The sequence below is a fragment of the Bos taurus genome, chromosome X (genome assembly GCF_002263795.3).
Source record: "Bos taurus isolate L1 Dominette 01449 registration number 42190680 breed Hereford chromosome X, ARS-UCD2.0, whole genome shotgun sequence".
NCBI classification, from domain to species: domain Eukaryota; kingdom Metazoa; phylum Chordata; class Mammalia; order Artiodactyla; family Bovidae; genus Bos; species Bos taurus.
The window spans coordinates 53,445,148-53,468,478 of NC_037357.1; the positions used below are offsets into that span (position 1 = coordinate 53,445,148).

The following is a 23,331-nucleotide window of genomic DNA, read 5'->3' on the forward strand; positions in this document are numbered from 1 at the left end:
AGATCTAGTGTCAGTTCTTCAGCCAAGATTTCTTTGCCCATCACATATCTGATTGGGTCTCTAAGGACATCATCTATCTCCTTCTCATGCTTGCTATAATTATATGAAAGACATGTTATTCTCAATAGAATGTCAGTTTCACAAGGACAAGAATCATGTCTTTCTCACAGTAAAGTATCCTTAATGCCTGCTAAGTACATGTTAAATATCAGTATTTATCAAGTTAATTGAATTAAGGGATATTTAGATTGTGCTTGTATCATGTGTATGTATGGAGGTGGATTTTATGACCCATCTGGCATAATATACAGTACCTGACTTCAAAGTCAGAGGTTCAGATGATTTATTTCTGATTTTACCAATGTCTAAACACTCCTCTGGGCTTCCCTGGTGGCTCAGAGGTTAAAGCGTCTGCCTGGAATGTGGGAGACCTGGGTTTGATCCCAGTCGGGAAGATCCCCTGGAGAAGGAAATGGCAACCAACTCCAGTACTCTTGTCTGGAGAATCCCATGGAGGGAGGACCTGGTAGGCTGCCGTCCATGGGGTTGCACAGAGTTGGACACGACTGAGCGACTTCACTTCACTCACTTAAACACTCCTCTGGTAGGCCCAAAGGAATGTGAAATATAAGGTTGAAAATATTTGTAGGATTAATAGTTTTTTTGAAAAATAACTATGGATAGATACCAAGTAGTAATATGTGCTCAAACATTAATTCTCTTATTTTTGCATATTAAATTTGATTGTTTTATTAAAGTTTAGTTAAGGAATAGAGCAATTTGTTAGGGAGTTCACTGCAGATGGTGACTGCAGCCATGAAATTAAAAGACGCTTAATCCTTGGAAGGAAAGTTATGACCAAACTAGATAGCATATTCAAAAGCAGAGACATTACTTTACCAACAAAGGTCCGTCTAGTCAAGGCTATGGTTTTTCCAGTGGTCATGTATGGATGCAAGAGTTGGACTGTGAAGAAAGCTGAATGCCGATGCTTTTGAACTGTGGTGTTGGAGAAGACTCTTGAGAGTCCCTTGGACTGCAAGGAGATCCAACCAGTCCATTCTGAAGGAGATCAGCCCTGGGTGTTCTTTGGAAGGAATGATGCTAAAGCTGAAACTCCAGTACTTTGGCCACCTCATGCAAAGAGTTGACTCATTGGAAAAGACTCTGATGCTGGGAGGGATTGGGGGCAGGAGGAGAAGGGGACGGCAGAGGATCAGATGGCTGGATGGCATCACTGACTTGATGGATGTGAGTTTGAGTAAACTCCAGTAGTTGGTGATGGACAGGGAGGCCTAGCGTGCTGTGATTCCTGGGGTCGCAAAGAGTCGGACACTACTGAGTGACTGAACTGAACTGAACTGATAGATAAGCGGGCTCAATAAAAATCCTGCCAACTTTTCCGTCTATAAAGTGAGTCTTTAGGTTATAATGGAGTTAAAAAAAAAAAAAAAGAAGTCCTCTTTTAATTGCAGATGAATTATTGGTTCCTGCCACTCCAGTGTTCTTGACTGGAGAATCCCAGGGACAGGGGAGCCTGGTGGGCTGCTGTCTATGGGGTCACACAGAGTCGGACATGACTGAAGCGACTTAGCAGCAGCAGCAGCCAGTTGGTTACTATTTAGGTAATGCAGTTTGCTAAGCTCATTTGGACCGGATTGTCTCTTACTGAATCTTTGATTGTTCCAATTGTGATGTTTTGTAGATAACTCTGGAGACAACTCCTAGCACATAGAATAAGTTGCACAGTGGAATGCTAATTTTAATTTTACTGAGGAAAGTATTGTCTTGAATTAGTCTTTTAAAAACATGAATCCATGTTTCTCTTTTAACATCACATGATCAGAATGTCAGCAAAGGCCAGAAATACCTGTTTACTTTTACTTTTCTTTAGTGACTTTTCGAAGTATAAAGATTCTGGTAACTCATCTTTAAGACTACCCATTCCTATTGTGGAATAGAACTCCCAAAATAACACCACGTGTCAATGAGTGACCATCATAAGACTGAAGTAGTGAAGCATCTGTTGAGCTGATCCCATTTCAAGACACTTAAGGCACCTGAAACCCAAAGGATATGAAAAGGGAGCCTGAAGATGGAGGTTTAAATCATAAGGACTCCAGATTGCCCAACTTGCCTGGAATTTCTATAAGAAGTAACTCTACGAATGATGGATTTAGTGTGTAATCTAGGACTGTGATTTTGATGTGTAAACATAAGGTTGAAAAGAGAAATAAAAATCTGTCAACAGTAATTTTCTATTATGATATCAAATGACTGATTTAAGTTTCCTTGAGTTTTAATTTATATATCATACAATTCACAGTTTTTTTAAGGAATCTCCATACCATTTTTCATAGTGCTGTATCAACCTCAGCGAAATGGAAGAGGGTTTCCTTTTTTCCACATTCTCACCAGTATTTATTGTTTGTAGACATTTTGATGATGGCCATTCTGACTGTGTGAGGTGATATCTCATTGTACTTTTGATTTGCATTTCTCTAATAATGAGCAATGTTGAGCATCTTTTCATGTGTTTGTTAGCCTTCTGTATGTCTTCTTTGGAGAAATGTATGTCTAGGTCTTCTTCCCACTTTTTGATTGGGTTGTTTGTTTTTCTGGTATTGAGTTGTATGAGCTGAGCTGCTTGCGTATTTTGGAAATTAATCCTTTATCAGTTGTTTCATTTCCCCCCTTTTTGGAGGTTGTCTTTTCACCTTGTTTATAGTTTCCTTTGCTGTGAAAAAACTTTTAAGTTTAATTAGGATCCACTTGTTTGTTTGTTTGTTTTTTAATTTCCATTACTCTAGGAGGTGGGTCATAGAGGATCTTGCTTTGATTAATGTCATTGAGTGTTCTGCCTATGTTTTACTCTAAGAGTTTTATGGTTTCTGGTCTTACATTTAGGTCTTTAATCCATTTTTATTTTATTTTTGTGCATGGTGTTAGGAAGTGTAATTTCATTCTTTTATACATAGCTGTCCAGTTTTCCCAGCACCACAAAAAGAGGCTATCTTTTTGTATGTTCTTGCCTTCTTTGTCAAAAATAATGTACCCATTGGTGTGTGGGTTTATTTCTGGGCTCTCTATCTTGTTCCATTGGTTATATTTCTGTTTTTGTACCAGTACCATACTGTCTTGATGACTGTAGCTTTGTAGTATAGTCTGAAATCAGGAAAGTTGATTCCTGCAGTTCCATTCTTCTTTCTCAAGACTGTTTTGGCTATTTGGGGTCTTTTGTGTTTCTATATGAACTGTGAAATTTTTTGTTCTAGTTCATTGAAAAATGCCATTGGTAGTTTGACAGGAATCACATTAAATCTGTAGATTGTATTTGGTGGTATAGCCATTTTTACAATATTGATTCTTCTAATCCAGGAATATGGAATATCTATCCATCTGTTTATGTCATCTTATATTTCTTTCATCAGTGTCTTATTATTTTCTGTATACAGTCATTTTGTCTCCTTAAGTAGGTTTATTCCTAGATATCTTATTTTTTTGTTGTTGCAGTTGTGAATGGTATTGATTCCTTAATTTCTACTTGACACACTTGAAAATCAATTGACCAAAAGCTTATATTCTGGGCTCTCAATTCTGTCCGTTGATCTGTTTGTTATCCTTATGCCAGTACTAAACTATCCTGATTATTGTAGTTTTGTAAGTTTTTTTTTTTTTTTAATTGGAAAGTATGTTAGTATGTCGTCCAACCTTCTTCCTTTTTAACACTATTTTGGCTATTCTGGGTCCATTACATTTTCAGAGAAATTTTAGAATCAGCTTGTCAATTCCTGCAAGAAAGGAGCTGGGATCTTTCTAGGAATAGCATTAAGTCTGTATGTTGATTTAGGGAATATTCCCTACTTAAAAATATTGACTCGTCTGATTCATAAACCTGGAATGTTTTTCTCTTTTGACATTGAAATTTTTCACTATTTTTTTTGCAGTTTTCAGAATATGGGTTTTGTCCTTTTGGGATTAAATTTAGTTCTAAGACTTTTCTTATTTTTGGTGCTATTTAAATGGAATTATTTTCTTAATTCCCTTTAGTTTATTCATTGATAGTATATATAAATACTATTGGATTTTGTATATTCATCTTATACCTTGCAATTTTGCTGAACTAGTTAACTCTAGTGTTCATTATCTTAGTATTTTTATATAGAAAATAATATAATCTGCAAATAGAAATGGCTTAATTATTCCTTCCAATCTATATGCCTTTTATAATTTTTCTTGTATAAATTGCCTGTTTATAACCTCCAGTGCATCATTGAGTGAAAGTAGTGAGAGCAGACATCTTTGTCATGTTATTGATCTTACAGGGAAAGATTTTAGTATTTCACCATTACTTATGATGTTACTTCTAGATTTTCTTATGGAAGCCCTTTATCATATCGAGGAATTTCCCTTTTATCCCTAATTTTCTAAGTGTTTTTATCCTGAATGTGTTTACCAGCAAAAAGGAGATCAAAAAATAGAACATCAGTTGGAATGGGTTAATTTTTTGAAAGACTTTAAGAAACAATTGGGATGATCCTAGGGTGTAGTTGGGCATTTATAGGAAAGTTTTGGGATATATTGAAAAAGTATGAGAATACCAGGGATCTGGAGACAAGGTTTACAAATTAAGAATCATGATGATCACATTTTTTAATAAAAAGAGAGTACTGTGTATTTACTGAATTGATCTCTAGGAAACTAAATTAGAATAAATATTACCAAGTCTTTAACTTTTTCTGTTGGTTAATGTTCAGGGACAGTTATGTCTGGTGAACCAGTTGATACCTAGGAACCTAAAGAGGTTAAAACAAGGACATTTTAAAAGGGGAAAACATTAATGATTACTTCTGTAGGAAAAGTTGAGTAGCATTTTGTAATTGGAGGGTGTAAGGTGATGTCTGGGTTCATGCTTTGTGGTGGCAGTGGACAGGTGTTGTAGGACAGCAGAATAAATAGTTTTCAATTCTAGAAACTAGGAGAGAAAAGATGTCTAAGTGTAGCTCAAAGACTTGTACCTGTTAACCAGTGAAGAGAAATTATTAAGTCGTAATGCCTTGCCTCCATATAAATTATCTCTTCTCTGACAAAGACGTGTGTGCTTGTGCTATACCACTCTCCCCTATGACCTTGTCTACCTGGCACACTTATGTTCCTTTTCCAAGCGTCACTTTCTCTGGAAAATCTTCTCTGACTTTCTCAAGCAAAAGGAGTAACAAAAACAGTACCAATAACAATAATTAATATGTACTAATGGCTGATCCTGTGTCTGATAATGGGTTAGGCATTTTACATGTATTACATATAATGCAAACAACAACCTTATGAAGTAGGTACTAATTTTCAACCTTATGAAGTAGATACTAAGTAGGTAAATGGAGGGCCACAGCCTATAGGTAACTCAACCAAAGTCAGATTAGTGAAACTGGGGCTCACAAGGCTGTACTGTCCTTCTTCAAAGTGCTTAATAAGCTAGATAATGTATGATATGCACCCTTCCATCATTCAGTAGAAACCTCCTATAATACAATGCAGTAAATAACATTTTGTTTTCTCTCTCACTTAATATGACAAAATTACTCATTATTTTATAGTTGTTCATTGGGCACAATGTTTTCATCATCATTTTATAATTAAAAATATAGGAAACAGAACATGTACAACTAGATGTTGTCATTTATCTAAACCCAGAAGCCAAAATTAGATACATTACACTATTAGATGAAAGTTCATTGATATAAATATTCTGACACCTCCATGTTGTTTTTATTACTTACATTTAGAATTATATACAGTGTCCTTCATGATAAATATTTCAAGGAATTTAACCCCATTTCTTCTGTTGGTAATGTCTCTTTATCAGCAATCAACTGTTATTATTGTTCCTAATGGGAAAGCTTTTTTTGTGAAATATGGATTGCTTAGTCTGACTCCAGTTGACTGTTTGTATAGGGAAAGTTATCTCACTGATCCTCACTTTCCCCATATTTTACACCAAAGTAATGTTAATTTTTTTTTTTTTTTCAGTTCAGTTCAGTCGCTCAGATGAGTCCAACTCTTTACAACCCCATGAATCGCAGCATGCCAGGCCTCTCTGTCCATCACCAACTCCTGGAGTTTACTCAAACTCATGTCCATCGAGTTGGTGATGCCATCCAGCCATCTCATCCTCTGTTGTCCCCTTCTCCTCCTGCCCGCAATCCCTCCCAGCTTCAGGGTCTTTTCCAATGAGTCAACTCTTCACATGAGGTGGCCAAAGTACTGGAGTTTCAGCTTCAGGATCATTCCTTCCAAAGAACACCCAGGAATGATCTCCTTTAGAATGGACTGGTTGGATCTCCTTGCAGTCCAAGGGACTCTCAAGAGTCTTCTCCAACACCACAGTTCAAAAGCATCAATTCTTCGGCACTCAGCTTTCTTCACAGTCCAATTCTCACATCCATACATGACCACTGGAAAAACCATAGCCCTGACTAGACGGACTTTGTTGGCAAAGTAATGTCTCTGCTTTTCAATATGCCATCTAGGTTGCTCATAACTTGCCTTCCAAGGAGTAAGCGTCTTTTAATTTCATGGCTGCCATCACCATCTGCAGTGATTTTGGAGCCCCCAAAAGTAAAGTCTGACACTGTTTCCACTGTTTCCCCATCTATTTCCCGTGAAGTGATGGGACAGGATGCCATGATCTTAGTTTTCTGAATGTTGAGCTTTAAGCCAACTTTCTCACTCTCCACTTTCACTTTCATCAAGAGGCTTTTTAGTTCCTCTTCACTTTCTGCCATAAGGGTGGTGTTATCTGCATATCTATATACCATAAGACCTCAACTAGCTGTAGAAAAAGGAAGGTGTAAGCATTAATGGGATTAGAAAAGTTATTTGCCATGGTTGTGAATGATGAAAGTAGCCTTTTAGCTTCTACCACTTGATTCTAGTTGAAAATCTTTTTTTTTAACAATAAGTTACAGAAGCAGTAGAGTACAAGAATAATAAAGTCAAATTTGTTAATGAAAACCAAAGCAAAAACAAAAGATTGGCCTCCTGAAACATAAATTGGTGAACCTAATAGCCAATACTAGAAAAATCCTAGAAATCATCTATTTAACTTTTGAAAAGACATGTGGTTTCTCCAACCGTCTGCCCTCCCTTCTTGTCAGATAAACTTGCCAGTTGTTTCAGAGAACGTAGAACCACAAGATGGCAACTTCCCACCATATGACCTTATAAACTTACCTCTGCCTTCACCTGTCATTTCTGCCTTCTGTCCATTTCTAATTGAAAAATCAAAAAAGTCTTGTGCATGACAAATCTTTCCACTTGAGCTCCAGAAATTTTTCTTCATCCATGTATTTCTTGAGGTTTCCTTCTCTGTAAATTAACCTTGTGTTTTCTTTTTCTTCAACTAGTTCCTTTTTTCTTGTTGCTTGCCCTCAATTTTTTTTAATTAATTAATTTATTTTAATTGAAGGCAAATTACTTTACAATATTGTAGTGGCTTTTGCCATACATCGATATGAATCAGCCACAGGTGTACACATGTCCCCCGTCCTGAACTCCCCTCCCCATCCCATCCCTCAGGGTCCTCCCAGTGCACTGGCCCTGAGCACCCTGTCTCATGCATTGAACCTGGACTGGTGATCTATTTCACATATGGTAATACACATGTTTCAGTGCTAGTCTCTCATATCATCCCACCCTCTCCTTCCACAGAGTCCAAAAGTCTGTTCTTTATGTCTCTTTTGCTGTCTCACATATAGGGTCATTGTTACCATCTTTCTAAGTTCCATATATATACATTATTATACTGTATTGGTGTTTTTCTTTCTGACTTACTTCACTCTGTATAATAGGCTCCAGTTTCACCCACCTCATTAGAACCGAGTCAAATGCATTCTTTTTAATAGCTGAGTAATATTGCATTGTACCACAGCTTTCTTATCCATTCATCTGCCGATGGACATCTAGGTTGCTTCCATGTCCTGGCTATTGTAAACAGTGCTGCGATGAACATTGGGGTACACGTGTCTCTTTCAATTCTGGTTTCCTCAGTGTGTATGCCCAGCAGTGGGATTGCTGGATCATATGGCAGTTCTATTTCCAGTTTTTTAAGGAATCTCCACACTGTTCTCCATAGTGGCTGTACTAGTTTGCATTCCCACCAACAGTGTAAGAGGGTTCCCTTTTCTCCACACCCTCTCCAGCATTTATTGCTTATAGACTTTTGGATCGCAGCCATTCTGACTGGCGTGAGATGGTACCTCATTGTGGTTTTGAGTTGCATTTCTCTGATAATGAGTGATGTTGAGCATCTTTTCATGTGTTTGTTAGCCATCTGTATGTCTTCTTTGGAGAAATGTCTGTTTAGTTCTTTGGCCCATTTTTTCAGTTCTCTCATACTTACTAAAATATATATATATATATATATTCTGGTATTATTCCCTCAAACCTATAAGCCCAGTCCAATAATAATAAAGATATCAAATTTATTATAAAAATTTCTGACCCCATTGTGTAAACTTATACACAAACTCTCTTTCCTATCATAGCTAATTTGTGAGAGTTGTCGCCACTCACTGTTGTACTTCCTTACTTTCAATTTACTCTTCAGTTTACATATATAGTCTGGTTCTAACCCTGCTACTCCACTGATTCTGATTTTGGCAGTCTTCTCTTGGCTAACAGCCTTTCCTTGGCTACATATAAAGGACATTTTTTTAGCTTTTGACTCACTTAATTACCCAGTAGCATTTAACATAGTTGTCATTCTTGAAATATACTATTCTCTTGGCTTCCCTCCTGGATTTCCTTGTACTTCTCTTGTTACTTTTTTCCTCAGTCACTTCTGTAAACCTCTCTGAACCTGCCCATCTTTTAAATGTTGATGTTCTTTAAGGGCTCTATCCTGAGCCCCCTATTAATATTGCCTCTATTCTTTGTAATTCAGTTACTTCTGTGATATTAAATACCAACTATGTGCTTAAGACTACCAAATATATATCCCCAAGTGTCTTTCTTTAACTCCTATGAATACCACCAATTTCCCACTGAACATTCATGCTTAAATGTAATATAGGCAATTCAATCACTTCACAATCTGCCCCTTGCTTACCTCTCCAATGTAGACTCTCTCTTTTCCTCCTATCTAACACTGTATTGAACTCAGTTCAGTGAATGTACCCTGCTTTCTCACAACAATACTCTGTTATGGTCTAGGTTTCATCTTAGAGGTCACTTTCTCCAGAAAGTGTTCTTTTTCTCCTAACTGTGGATTTTTTTCTCTCCTCTTTGCTCTCTAAACACTCTGTTTCTCCTCTCATTATATTTAATACAGTTGTTGTTGTTACCTGTTTGTTTTCTTCTACTAGACTGTAATCCTGAAGAAGGTAGATACCATTAACTATCTTGTTTCCATTCGTATCCTGGTTGTAGGCACACAATACATTCATCAGATGCATACATTAATGGATTTTAGGATCAAGTCAGGCTAAAAAAGTCTGTTGTTTTCTTCTGGCAGAGTTTTTACACTGATATATCATATGAAAGCCTTGCCTATCAATTGAGTTCTCTCTCATGATGAGATATGCCAATATGAGCTAGTACAGTTAAATGGATTCATAAACAGTTGATCAATCAGATTAATGATCATGCAAACATGTAGAGAGGTTTATAGATGCAGTCCCTAAGTCTGTTTTCTATGTCCTATCTTATTCAAAATGTTCTATTATCTACTTCTTTAAAGGCAGAGAAAACCACCTTATGAAATAGTCAGGTGATGTAAAGCTGCGGCTGCTGCTAAGTCACTTCAGTCATGTCCGACTCTGTGTGACCGCATAGACAGCAGCCCATCAGGCTCCCCTGTCCCTGGGATTCTCCAGGCAAGAACGCTGGAGTGGGTTGCCATTTCCTTCTCCAATGCATGAAAGTGAAAAATGAAAATGAAGTCGCTCAGCCGTGTCTGACTCTTAGCGACCTCATGGACTGCAGCCCACCAGGCTCCTCCATCCATGGGATTTTCCAGGCAAGAGTACTGGACTGAGGTACCATTGCCTTCTCCTGATGTAAAGCTAGGTGGGAGATTTATTTAAAAATGAATAATATCCTTATATTTTGAATTGGTCTTGATAATTTAGAATATTAATGGATTAAAAGTTACATATTTTCATTTCATAGGGATTAGTATAAAGCTGCAATTTAGGAAAAAAGTCATTTAATTTCATTTAACATTCAAGAAGAATGGGCTTTATATTTACTATGTTCTAGTCACTGGTGCTGAAAATGCAAAAAAGAATAAACCATACTTCCTGCTCTTGAAATGGCTATTGTCTAATGAGTATGTTGAATTTAGATCATGACATGTAATAGTCTCATTACATTTTATATACTCTGTGTAGAGGATATTTTGTGCTATTCTGGGCATCATATTAATTTTATAGCATATCTTGATATGAATTTTAAATATATAAATTGTATTTTCTCAGGATAGTTTAGATTATGCTGTTATCATAATCCCCAAGTGTCGGTGGTTTATAACAGGTTATACCATGTTGACTGGGAGCTCTGTTATACAACTTCTCATTCTGTGACCCAGAGTGATGGAGCAACCATTATCTTAAACAACACCATTTACTGTGGCAGAGGGAAAGATAGCTGTAGAAGGTATCATGTTGACAAATAAATGCTGTGGCCTGATAGAGTAAAACACAAGTGTGAACAATGACCTTTCATCATAAATAATTGACCAGAACCAGTCACATGCCTCACCAATCATGATGGATCCAGGAAGCTCAATCCTATTATATGCCTGAAGGCATATATAGATTTTTCCCATTATATATGGGATAATATTTGTTTTTCATACATCTTGCAGATCTACCCATATCTATGCATAGCTGTCTACCTCAGTCTCTTCAGTAGTATTTCATAGTATGGATAGAGTATACTTTATTCAACCATTCCTGTATGGAAAGTATTTATTCCCAGATTTTCACCATTACAACATCCTGCATTGACCATCCTTGTACATGTATATATTTCTGTGCATATGTATAGATAGTGTAGAATCCTAGAAAAGGAATTCCTGAGCGCTTTAAATTTTGTCAGGTACTGCCAATTTGCCTTCTAAAATGCTATACCAATTTATAATCCATAAGCAGTGTATGAAAGTATATATTCCACTTTGGGAAGTATTTTGACACATTTGTAGAAGGAAGAAAGAGTTGGAGAATGAAGGATATAAAAACCATCTAGCAATGAGTAATGATTGAAGACTTTTTCTCTAAACAGCTTGTGAATCTTTATTTCCACTATTAGGTTTGCTGATTGGACCAACCCTGGTAAAAATTTATCCCTTTTGCCTGTGACATTTCTAGTTATATCTTAATAGTCAGAACTCAACTGCATGTCCAGTCATAAGGAAGGCTGGGAGATGAAGACTCTGTTTTGGAGGACTCTGTGCCAAGTCAAAATCTGTGATTTTTATAATTACTACAGAAAGAAGACATAATAGTTTGAGACATAGTCAGTTTTTGTCATGCACTTGGACCTCTAGAGTTGCTTATAACCAATTTTTTCCTCTTTGTTTGCTTCTCTTTTGACCCTCTTTTTCTTTTCTGCTATCTCTTAGACGTTCCTCCTCCATAATTCCTCTTATCTCTTGTTTCCCCTTCTTTATCAATATGTCAGCTTTTTGTGTCTCCATTTCCCTCATTTGATCAGCCTCTGCCTCTCTATTTTATCTCTCTCTCCATTTCTCCTCTGTGTGTATTTTTTCTCTTTCCATCTGTTTCTTTAGCCGTCTCTGTCTTCCTACTTCTGTGTTTCTGGCTTCCTTGGTTTCAGTCTCCAAGTCTCTTTGTTTTGATTTCAATTTGTAACTATTAAAAATAATAGTAGAATGGGCTGGCATGTCATACAGCTGTTTTCATATAATAGCAAGGAGTTAAGGGCATGGGGGATAGGGCATCAAATGATTTCTTGATTGGTTGATGTCTGGACTATATAACTATTGAAGTTTTCCAAAATTGAGTCAAATTGAGAACCAACTTTTCCTTCTGAGTAGGTAAAATCTAATTTAAATTATTGTATCTTTGTTTCCTGATTGAAAATATAGTAAGAACTCAGGGCCATCTCTATATGAATACCAGACTTCATTGCAGATGACTGTAGAATTAGAAGATATAAGATATTGAGATGAATGTGTGTTAGACAGAACTGCCTTTGAAAGTTAATTATCTTTATATATAAATCTCTGATACATATGTGGATTGCGTGTGTGTTTATAATTTCTAATTTGTTTGAGATTATATCAACATGTATATGACTGGCTGGTCCAAATGATTGGAAGACATCATAAATAACAAAATTTTCTCTCACAAGATTGTATTAAGAAATTATATACTTGAATATTCTCTGCAACCTAGCTGATATATCTAGTTGGCTCTTTCAATTGTATCAAAATATATTCATAAGTTAAACATGTTTTGGCTTCTAGAGTCAGGAGAACACCATACAGATATTTTTAAAAAATTAACATGAACCAGAATCCTGACATGCCTAGTACTTTAAAGAGGAAGAAAGTAAAGTGGAGAAGGTAATTTACAAACTATACTTGAAAACCATTTGAGCATAACATTGTTATTACAATTATCTGTCAAAAGATTTAGTTCAATTACATTTTTGAAAACTCTCTTGTCAAGATGGCCCTCCTCGTATTAAGATTTGGTACTCAAAGGAGAGGAATACTAATACCTTCATGAGCCATTGTGCCAGTGTCTTCAGGTTTTAGAATTGCTCATGTGGCCTTTTAGAATTTTTACATACTGAACATAGGGAATCAGTAAATACAAAGCCCTCAGGGGGATATGAACTTGTATGAGGATCACTGCATATTTATAGCCACAGTAAGAGGAAGACCCTTTTTGGGGGGAGAAAAGTAATTTCAGAATAATTGAATAGCAGCATAATTGGCATATCAAATATACATGCTTCTGTACACTTTCTTCACACAGCAGTAAGTTGGTTGTAAAAACCACCAAGAGGAAAAATTTATAATGTAATAAACCTAAATTTCAGTATAAGATTTCCAGGGGATAACCTGAGCAGCTTCTGACACTTTAGTGTTTAAACACATGTGTGGAAACGTATATTGGGAATCCAGTGGTCACATTTCTTGATCAGTTACTGTATTTCAGGTTATTTGCTACTGCAGATGAACATTGCTGTGAAACTGATTGCAATGGCCTTTCTTTTTGACTGTTTGAATTGATAGTTTGGCAGATTTCCCCTTTCCATGGCAAATCTGAATCACCTACTGAACATGCTACCAAACACTCTTCTTACTTTATATTCCCTTAGCACTTAACATATACAGGTGGTTCTTTACTGTCTTGTACTTGGCTAAGCACTCTAGTATGCATGCATATTAGACAGCAAGAAATGATGTTTTATAATCCTACACATGGTTTATGAGTCCTCTAGTATCTTATTACTAGGGCAAATATAGTTTACTAGTGGTTAACAGCTTGGACTTTGTAGTCTTAAAGAATTAAAATTGAATCCTTTCTTCCTTAATTTACTATTGTTGTGGCCTTCGATAAGTCACAAGTGTCAGTTTTCTGAAAAGTAAAATGAAGATAATAATAGCTCACAAGGTCATTAATAGGTTACAGTTCAATGCATTGTCTGGCACACACAAAATGCTCAATAAGTTATTATCATAAAATGTAATAGTTATTCATCAAAGTTTGTTAAATTAATAAATGCTTCTGTGGAAATAGATTAGCAAATATACAGATTAAAAAACTCAACACATTATTTTTCTAATCCCCACTGACTTGAATTGACAAGACAGGATGTATATGGAATAATTTTGTGGTTAACATATTCAATTCCAATAATGATTTTGCTAGTTGAAGTCAAGCATTAAGCATTTTATTTCACAGATAATAGGAAGGAGTCAATTAAATAAGGAAATAGAGGTATTTTTGTCAGCTATTTTCTACTCTTAATATCTCTGAATAACAGATATGAAATATAGTTCTTTGGGTGAAAATTGTAACTACTGGGTAAAGTAATATTTTTAAAAGTCTTTTTCAAAGAATCTTTAATTTTGTCATCATTGATGAAATATTAGAATCCATAAAATGATATTCTATCTTGGCAAATTATAGCCCTTACAAACTGTCAACTTTTAGATAGAAATAGTAAAGATACAATCATGAATAAGATGGGTTGAGGGTAGGGAGAATATGGAAGACTCCTAATATCTAACCAACAAGGTTGAGTTGGTGAGTGAGTGAATACAGTTGGAGGAACTAAATCAGAGATGAACCAATAGCCAATGTTCTTATAAAAGTCACTGGGGGTGTGATATAAATTCTAAAAAAATTTGAGACAGGATAGGAGAACTGGAATGTGCCTGCTGCTGCTGCTGCTAAGTCACTTCAGTCGTGTCTGACTCTGTGTGACCCCATAGATGGCAGCCCACCAGGCTCCGCTGTCCCTGGGATTCTCCAGGCAAGAACACTGGAGTGGGTTGCCATTTCCTTCTCCAATGCATGAAAGTGAAAAGTGAAAGTGAAGTCGCTCAGTTGTGTCCGACTCTTAGCGACCCCATGGACTGCAACCTACCAGGCTCCTCCGTCCATGGAATTTTCCAGGCAAGAGTACTGGAGTGGGGTGCCATTGCCTTCGTTTATGGTTCAGAAAAAATTTGAATAATGAGCCTTCTTTTGAAAGCACAGTGCATACATAATCTTTTGAGCTAGAAATCGGACAGTTGTTATAAAACAAAGAATTGTGTGGAGCTTACAATGGCATTTTCAGTCTTGGTATAGGATCTCTCCCAAAAGCAGACCCAAAGACAAAAATTAGTTTATTAGAGTTTCTCAGTGGCACAGTGGTAAAGAATGTGCCTGCCAATGCAGGAGATGATGGTTTGATCCCTGGGGTGGGACAATCCCTAGAAGTAGGAAATGGCAACCCACTCCAGTATTCTTGCCTAGGAAATCCAATGGACAGTGGAACCTGGCAGGGTGCAGTCCATGGGGTTGCAAAGAATCGAACATGACTGAGCGGACAGTTTATTTGGGAGGTGATCTCAGCAAGTACTGAAAGGGAATGGCAAGGTCAGAGTAGAAGGGAGAAAAATCAGAGTGTATTAATGAGCAGTTTGCCACTTAAACCTACTGGAACATTCCAAGAGGTGAGAAAGCTGGACTATTTATTCACCAACTCCTATCATTGAATGGGAATCACTCATGGTGTATTAACAACTTGGAACTTCCAATCAGCCTCCTATGCTATTCAAGCTACTTTTGCAGATAGAGAAGCACCTCTGGCAAAGACACATAGGAATACTTCTATGCAGATGACTCTTGGGAGGGCCAAGAGGATATGAGTATGGTACCAAGAGAGTCTGCTACAGCAGAAGGTGGGCACATCTCAGATTTGAATAATTGTTTATTAGATAATGGACTCTGGCTCAATGGTAAATAATCCACCTGCCAATGCAGGAGTTCTGAGTTCGGTCCCTGGCTTGGGAAGATCCCCTGGAGGGGGAAATGGGAACTCACTCTTGGGATTCCCAAGTATTCTTGCTTGGGAAATCCCATGGACAGAGGAACCTGTCAGGTTTTGGTCCACAGGGTCTCAAAAGAGTCAGATATGACTTAGTAACTAAAACAACAACAGCATATTAGATAAGAGACATTCTATTTCAAATAAATGGGTAAGTTGGGGAAAACACTGAAAGCTACAATTTATTTGTATTATTGAACCCTTGATATGATGTATTCTATGTTAATATTCTTTAATTTATTAAAATATTTACTGATAACCTATCATGTGTCAAGCTCTATGATAAATGCTGAGAATATAACAGTTAATGTCTAAGTGACTGCCCTCATAGCTTACATTCTAGTGATCAAGGAGTGGGTAAACACAACCAAGCTAATAAATGTAACTGATTTATTAAGTTTCACCTCATTGAAGTATAAACATGAAATGGTACAATTTTTTCCTAATAATTGCTACTTCAAGTGCTGTACTGTCCTTCCTTTTGCCGGTAGGAGTCAGGGAAAGTAGTAAACATTTTAGTCTGATGCTATCATTCATCAGATATTTTCTGAGTTTTATTCTGATCTTAAAGTCTTTCTCTTAGTCCAGGATCCTGTCTGATTCAAATATTGCATCATCGTTTTTTTCCCCCAAACAGATGAGACATGTGGCTCTCATGGCTAGGAATTTGGCATGTGTGTGGTAGGTTTTCATGCGTTTACCCCTTTCCACCTCTTTTCTCTGTACTTTTTCCTTTGGTGTTTCATTGGAAAGCTGTGACTGGAGAAAAGAGAGGGGAAAAATGCTTCGATTGCTTGTGTCTTTCTCCTTGGTTGGTCATAACAGCTCTTCTAGCTGTCTATGTGTGTGGCATAAATAGGTAGTAGTTACTACAGGCTAATGAGACTCTCCTCCAAGCATCTCCTCCAGATGTTGGAAATCCCTGGCAAGATTTGATTTCCCTCAGAGTTGCAGCTGGTGGCATCATACTTTCCTCTCAGTTGTACTCATTTTGCCCCATGTTGCAAAGCCTATGACAAGAATCATCTATATACTCCATCTTATGTAGATCTTTGGTAATATGTCAAATCCAACTAGGAAAGATTGAGGGCAGGAGAAGGGTGTGACAGAGAATGAGATGGTTGGATGGCATCATTGAATCAATGGGCATGAGTTGGAGCAGACTCCAGGAGATAGTGAAGGACAGGGACAGAAATTTGGTGTGTGTTCAGGATGGGAAGGGATTAGTTTTGGCCTCCTGGTCATCTGGAAATCATCAACATACCATCTTGCCCCAGGGCTCTTTATTCCTGCCTCAGTGGTCCAAGGGAAGTCCAGCATGTCAACTGGACTTTCTTTGTTATCAAAGAAAGCCTTATCAAGTAAAGTCTTACTTTGTTATCAAAAGACCTCCTCTTCCTTCTGAGGACTCCATTTATTGATGGAGTTGGGGGGCAGTATGATAAGGAACTAGCTGCCCTGAATAGCTGAACTGGTGGCCTCAGACAACAAACTGGAATTTCCCTGAATTTAAGGTATCAGATGGATCTTTTTTGGTCAATTCTGGGAAAATAAGATACTACCCAGCTCTTGATATCATCCTTTTACTATCTAATTCTGGATCAGATTCTGCACTTTTAGGTACAAACCAATTATTGAGAAAAAAATATTTACATGGAATTCTGGCTCTTTAAATATTATCCAGTGCCTGTTCTTTTCTTTCCACTCAAATTTGCTTACATTCATTATTTCAGGGATCACTTTGGTTTCACATTCATGGTTCCCTTTGCTGTTTTTCTATCTTGGATTTATAATGAGCCCAGTGTACCTCTTTGATGCTTACATTCTGATTTTTAAAGGATTCTAGATGAATCCTCATACAGGAACTGATTTACTGAAGTCTTAACCCAATGGGATAAATACTTAAAAACATTTTTTTCCTCAAATGCATACTGATCACACTTCAGTCAATCCTATTCCCTTTTGTGGGGTCTTTAACAATATCTCAGTTAATTCCGTACTTTTCTCAGTTATTTTTCGTTTTGGAACAGTTTTATTCCAATTATTTAAAATTCAGGGCTGTTGATTCTATTTTATTATTATTTGTAAAATGATTTATTAATTTTTGGCTGTGTTCGTTGCTGCTCGGTTGTTTCTCTACTTGTTGGGGGGAGGATATTCCTTGTGGTGCAAGAGTTTCTCATTGTGTGTGGGTTTCAGGTAGTTGCGGCATGCAGGCTCAGTCGTTGCGGCTCCCGGGCTCTAGAGCACATGGGCCTAGTTGCTCTGAGGCATGTGGGATCTTCCTGGAACAGAAGGGAACCCTTTTCTCTTGCACTGGCAGGCTGATTCCCTACTGCTGAGCCACCAGAGAAGCCCCGGTGCTGTAGATTTTAAAGCATCAGTGTCAAAGTTGAGCAAAAACTATTCCTATCATGTAACTAAACACAGTACTTGTAAGTGCTAATCAGTCTTATGAATAAAACAAGCAAGGAGGTAAGCTTGTGAATGACAGAGTGAGACTTTAAGATTGGGTAGTCAGGAAAGGCCTTTTTGTGGGACTGAGACCTATAGGATGTTAAAGAATGTAAGTGAAGATTGGGGCAGGGTATCTCAGCAGGAAGGACCTCACAATGCAAAGGTCATGAGGTAGAAACGACTAAGGTTTGTTCCAGTGACAGATATAACGATGTCCATCGTGGCTGGAGCATAGCCAATGAGGAGGAATAAGATCAAAGAGGGGGCAGCACCCTTCCTGCAGGCCCATGAAACTCTAATGAAAGGAGTTCAGATTTTACTCTAAATCCAGTGGGAAATCATTGAAAAGTTCTAAAGCGGGAAACTTCGACATGATGCAATTGTGAACTTTTGTATTTTCTTCCATTTGCATAAAAATAAAGCCAGAAATCATCAAAATGTCATTGTTTCTGTAATGTGCCTTTAAGATATGTGAAATTATAGCTGTTGCTTTGTTGAGGCCAAGATCTGTGATTCAAACTTCATATCCTTTTTTGACTTTTCAGCTGCCAAGGAAAGTGAACGATGAAGCCACCATTTCTTTTGGCCCTTGTAGTCAGTTCTGTAGTCAGCACAAATTTGAAGATGGTGTCAAAGAGAAATTCTGGTAAGTGGTTGGCAACTTCTCATGATTTGGTCAAAAATACATGCTTTTTTGTGAGCATCTAGAGAGCATCTGGGTCTTTTAACTATGAATATCTTTAAACAGAATCACTTGTAATCCAGCTATGTTGGAAAGTAGCCAAAGCAAAAATGAGATTTTAGCCTACCACTGAGAAAATGTTGGGAAACCAGTGGAATTTTGTTCAACTTCAATGGCAGTATACTCTCAGTGGACGATGATTGGTTCAGGGCCTTTTTAGGTTTGGTTACATTTGCTAGTGAATATACACCTGGGAGTGAACATTTGCAAAGGAAATGGTTTCACAGGAAACCTTTCAAAATATATGTTCTTTGTCTCCTAATTGCGTCTGCCACGTTACAGTTTAAATGAAAGCTTTTGACAAATATCAGTGAGCTTTAGTTCTTCACATCTTCACATTTGCACCAAATCCCTAACAGGCAGAGGTTTAAAGCTTCCAAGTTTGGACATATTAGCTAATTGCCTGAAGGGGAATTTCTTGAGAAGAAACATCTTTCCTAGAATATGGTGGTCTGGCAGGCAGCCATAATTGTACTGAGAGATTAGCTGTAGCCAGTAGATATCCCAATCAAAGTTTAATCATTGTTTAATAACACTTGGATATATGTCTTGCAGCTTTGATTATACATTTTAGCTATAATTACAAACCATGCATGAGATTTTAAGAATTGATTTTCTGTCTGTAGTCATTCCAGTAAGACAGTGAGGAGTGTATTATTATGTGGAAACAAAAGACTACAACGGGGTTTTCTGCTGGCTTCTAATTCAGTTATATCCTAGAATTAAATGTATAGTTTTTACTTTCTCATTAAGTGTAAAACCCAGGCAATAAGTACATGCCTATTTTTCAAAGCAATAAATACTCACAGGAGCTTGGAATTTGGTTAATACTTGTTTTCTAAGGTGAGAATACTTAATAATTCAAATTGCTAAAGAATAGTATTGTTCTTCAGTTGATAGTGTATTAAGAAGTCTTCACAAAAGTGGTTCACAGGTAATACAATAGAGTAACACTACTGAAGTCCAAAGGATTCTGAAATGGTAAAGATAGGAGAATATATTGGCTTTTCCTTTCCTATTAAATACTTAATATACATCTTTAACATTTATTTCTGTATTGGGACTCTCTTTCAGCTGTATTTGTGTTTAACATTTTACCTATAGTATCTTCAACTTGGCATATTTTATGCAACAGTCTTTCCTTGCCTTACTTTGAAGTCACATTTTCACTTTCAATCTTGGCTCAGATTGATTATTGCTAAAATAAAATACTTGGAGATATTCCTTACTAGCAATGTAGCCTATTGAACTGGATCCCATTTTCCTCACTTGGTTATATCATAATGTCTGTAGCAGAGTCTGAAAGCAAAAACAAATTGAGAGTTTAAAAAGCCATCTATATTATGATAACTTAATTCGAGTAAAATTCTATCTGAAAAACAAAAATAAGTGGCTACCTGTGTATGCTGTCTTGTTTTCTTGATTTGCTTGTTGCTTATGAAGAAGGATGCTGTTAAAATACACACACACACACACACACACACAGATATAGTTATCATTGATGTGCAGGTGTCCTTAAAGATCAACTTTTTAATGCTTTGCCCCCTTATTCTTTACTCATCAGCTGTGAGACTGGCTTTGTGTTCTTAGCTTTGTCTTCTTAGTATGGGCAAGTGGTGTCATACCTTCAGTGAGCTTTATTGAAGAAACATCCCAAAAGATAGTCCCCTTAGAGTGAATGTGTTTGACTGATTTCAGTCTCCCCTTGCCCATCTGTTTACCTTCAGCTAGCTCCTAGGATATATAGTAATTATAATATTGGTATAAAACTTTTTGTACAGATCTGAGCAGTGGACATGGCTTGAATACAGTTGGTCTTTTTTCCTACAGCTTCTTGCTTCTATTTACAGGAAGAAAGGGAAGACTAATAGGTTGATGTTGGGTTGTGCATGTCTGTGTTCTTTTTTATTTCAAAATTTGGAAACAAGAAATAAGCATGAAATGGGTAAAAGACATCCTAAGTTGATGAAAGGGGCTTCCCAGGTGGCTCATTGGTAAAGTGGGAAAGAACTGTCAATACAGGAGACGTGAGAGACAGAGGTTTGATCCTTGATCCTTGGGGTGTGAAAATTCTCTGGAGAAGCAAGTGGCAACCCACTCCAGTATTCTTGTCTGGGAAATCCCATAGACAAAGGAACCTAGCATGCTATAGTCCATGGGCTTGCAAAAGAGTTGGGTATGACTTAGTGGCTAAAAAATAGCAATAATAAAGTTGATGAAAATGGAGGTCCTTTGGAGCAGTTCTTTTCACTCTTTCCCTATATTTAGCCACTTTCATCATAACCCCTGTCCTAGTGCCAATACTGCTGTTAATATTGCTTTATGTAGAAAATAGAATTATTTGCATTCTCATTATGGTGGTCCTATTTGAGTTGGCCTTATCATTTGATGAACATTATAAGTTGCTCTGGCAAATATGTAGTACAAAATTTTGTTTCATAGAGTCTGTGAGGTCCTTTGGCCTTTGCCAGTTAAAGAAATCTGGATGAAACTTGCATAGTTGTTAGTAGAATAACCAGCAGAACTTTTATTTTATCCCCTTATTTCTTTTCTTAAAGTCAAAAAATGAAAAATGATTGTGCCCTTTACTCATTAACATTTATAACTGTTTAGTGCCAGATGTGGCGTCAGTTATACTGATTTCTGTGCACTTCATTATAAACAGGGATCCCTTTCACTAAGATCCTATAAATACTTATGCCAAGTACCTCCATATGCATAAAACAGACTACCAAGGAGTGGAAGTTTCTTTTTCTGTACTTGTCAATCAGGCAAAATAATAAAAGATTCAATTAAAAAAAATCTAGTCTGGGCACATTGAAACAAACCTCCTGTTTTTTGATATTAGGCAACTTTTAGAAGCCAGAGCAAAGGTTATGCTTTTAGGTAATGGCCATTCACACTAGCTAAACCCAGTCATCAACCCTTGCTTGGGAAACAGTAAAGATGACTCTGAGATTGCATCTAGAGCTTGGTTGCATTAGAACATACTAAAATGCACAGCATCTAATTTCAAGGATTATAAAGTGTGGGCTTGTCATCTTCCTCACAGAATACTCATGAGGTCCTGCAGCACTGGCCTTCTCTAAATTTAGTACTAAATAGATAAGGTCATTTAGAAAGTCTACTCTAATGAAGAAATATGTTTACTTAAAGTTGTCTTTATGGCAGGGAATTGGCTAATATCACGACAAAGGCTAATGGCAGAAATATCTAGTAGAGGACTTTTAATTGTGTGAAATTAATTTTTAATAGGATGCATGGGGAAATAACTCTTTCTCAAGAAGAGATCATGTGGGGGCTTCTATTTAACTATTTTGCCTAACCTGAAATATTATGTTCCTAGGGTATACATGTACTTTATTTAGCGGGGTGGGGGAGCAGGACAGGCATTAACTTGTCCACTTTGCTTTTTTCTTGCTTTTGCTGCTACTGCTGCTTATGCAATTTTGGAATTCAGCTCTCCTAGCCTGGATTGCTTCATTAGAAGGAAAAGAAATAGGGTTACCAATTTGATGAGAGGGTTTGTTTAATTCTGAACCCAAATTTGGTCATCTTGCAGTCAGTACATCTGGAGGATGACCATAATAAAGCTATTTTTCAGTGATTTAGTGTTTTAAGTAAACTGAAGAGGTACCAAGATATCTTAAACAGCTACAGAAACATAGTCCCTTGTGGTAATGAGGAGGTGAAGGCCTCTTGGCACAAGGTGGGTGATTTTAGATACATTTTGGATTGATTTGATGAGGGTTCCTTTTTTGCCATGTCAAGTATTTTTTATTTTTATTTTTTATACAGTATTGGAATTTGTAGGTACTATGTTGTAGAGATACTGAATTCTGTTATGTTCCTCTAAAGGGTATTGGTGGATTAACTCAGATGACCATTATATCTACTATTGTGGGCAAGAATCCCTAAGAATAAATGGAGTAGCCATCATAGTCAACAAAAGAGTCTGAAATGCAGTACTTGGATGCAATCTCAAAAACGACAGAATGATCTCTGTTCATTTCCAAGGCAAACCATTCAATATCATGATAATCCAAGTCTATGCCCCAACCAGTAATGCTGAAGAAGCTGAAGTTGAATGGGTCTATGAAGACCTACAAGACCTTCTAGAACTAACACCCCAAAAAGATGTCCTTTTCATTATAGGGGACTGGAATGCAAAAGTAGGAAGTCAAGAAACACCTGGAGTAACAGGCAAATTTGGCTTTGGAGTTCAGAATGAAGCAGGACAAAGGCTAATAGAGTTCTGCCAAGAGAATGCACTGGTCATAGCAAACACCTTCTTCCAACAACACAAGAGAAAACTCTACATATGGACATCACCAGATGATCATCACCGAAATCAGATTGACTATATTCTTTGCAGCCAAAGATGGAGAAGCTCTATACAGTCAGCGAAAATAAGACCGGGAGCTGACTATGGCTCAGGTCATGAACTCCTTATTGCCAAATTGAGACTTAAATTGAAGTAGGGAAAACCACTAGACCATTCAGGTATGACCTAAATCAAATCCCTTATGATTATACATTGGAAATGAGAAATAGATTTA

The 23,331-nt window shown here is 37.0% G+C and overlaps 1 protein-coding gene across 26 annotated transcripts in view; it reads left to right on the forward strand.

Moving 5' to 3' along the window:
• Positions 1–23,331, forward strand: part of IL1RAPL2 (interleukin 1 receptor accessory protein like 2) — a 1,479,614-nt gene that overhangs the window by 367,667 nt on the left and 1,088,616 nt on the right. For 23 of the 26 annotated variants that reach the window (XM_059883637.1, XM_059883641.1, XM_059883624.1 and 20 more), the window contains one exon: positions 18,576–18,676. In XM_059883637.1, coding sequence (XP_059739620.1) covers positions 18,595–18,676 — 82 coding nt within the window. In that variant the 5' untranslated portion in view covers positions 18,576–18,594. Of the gene's footprint in view, positions 1–18,575; positions 18,677–23,331 lie in introns of those variants that run through there. The other 3 variants (XM_059883620.1, XM_059883644.1, XM_059883643.1) reach the window with 2 other exon arrangements.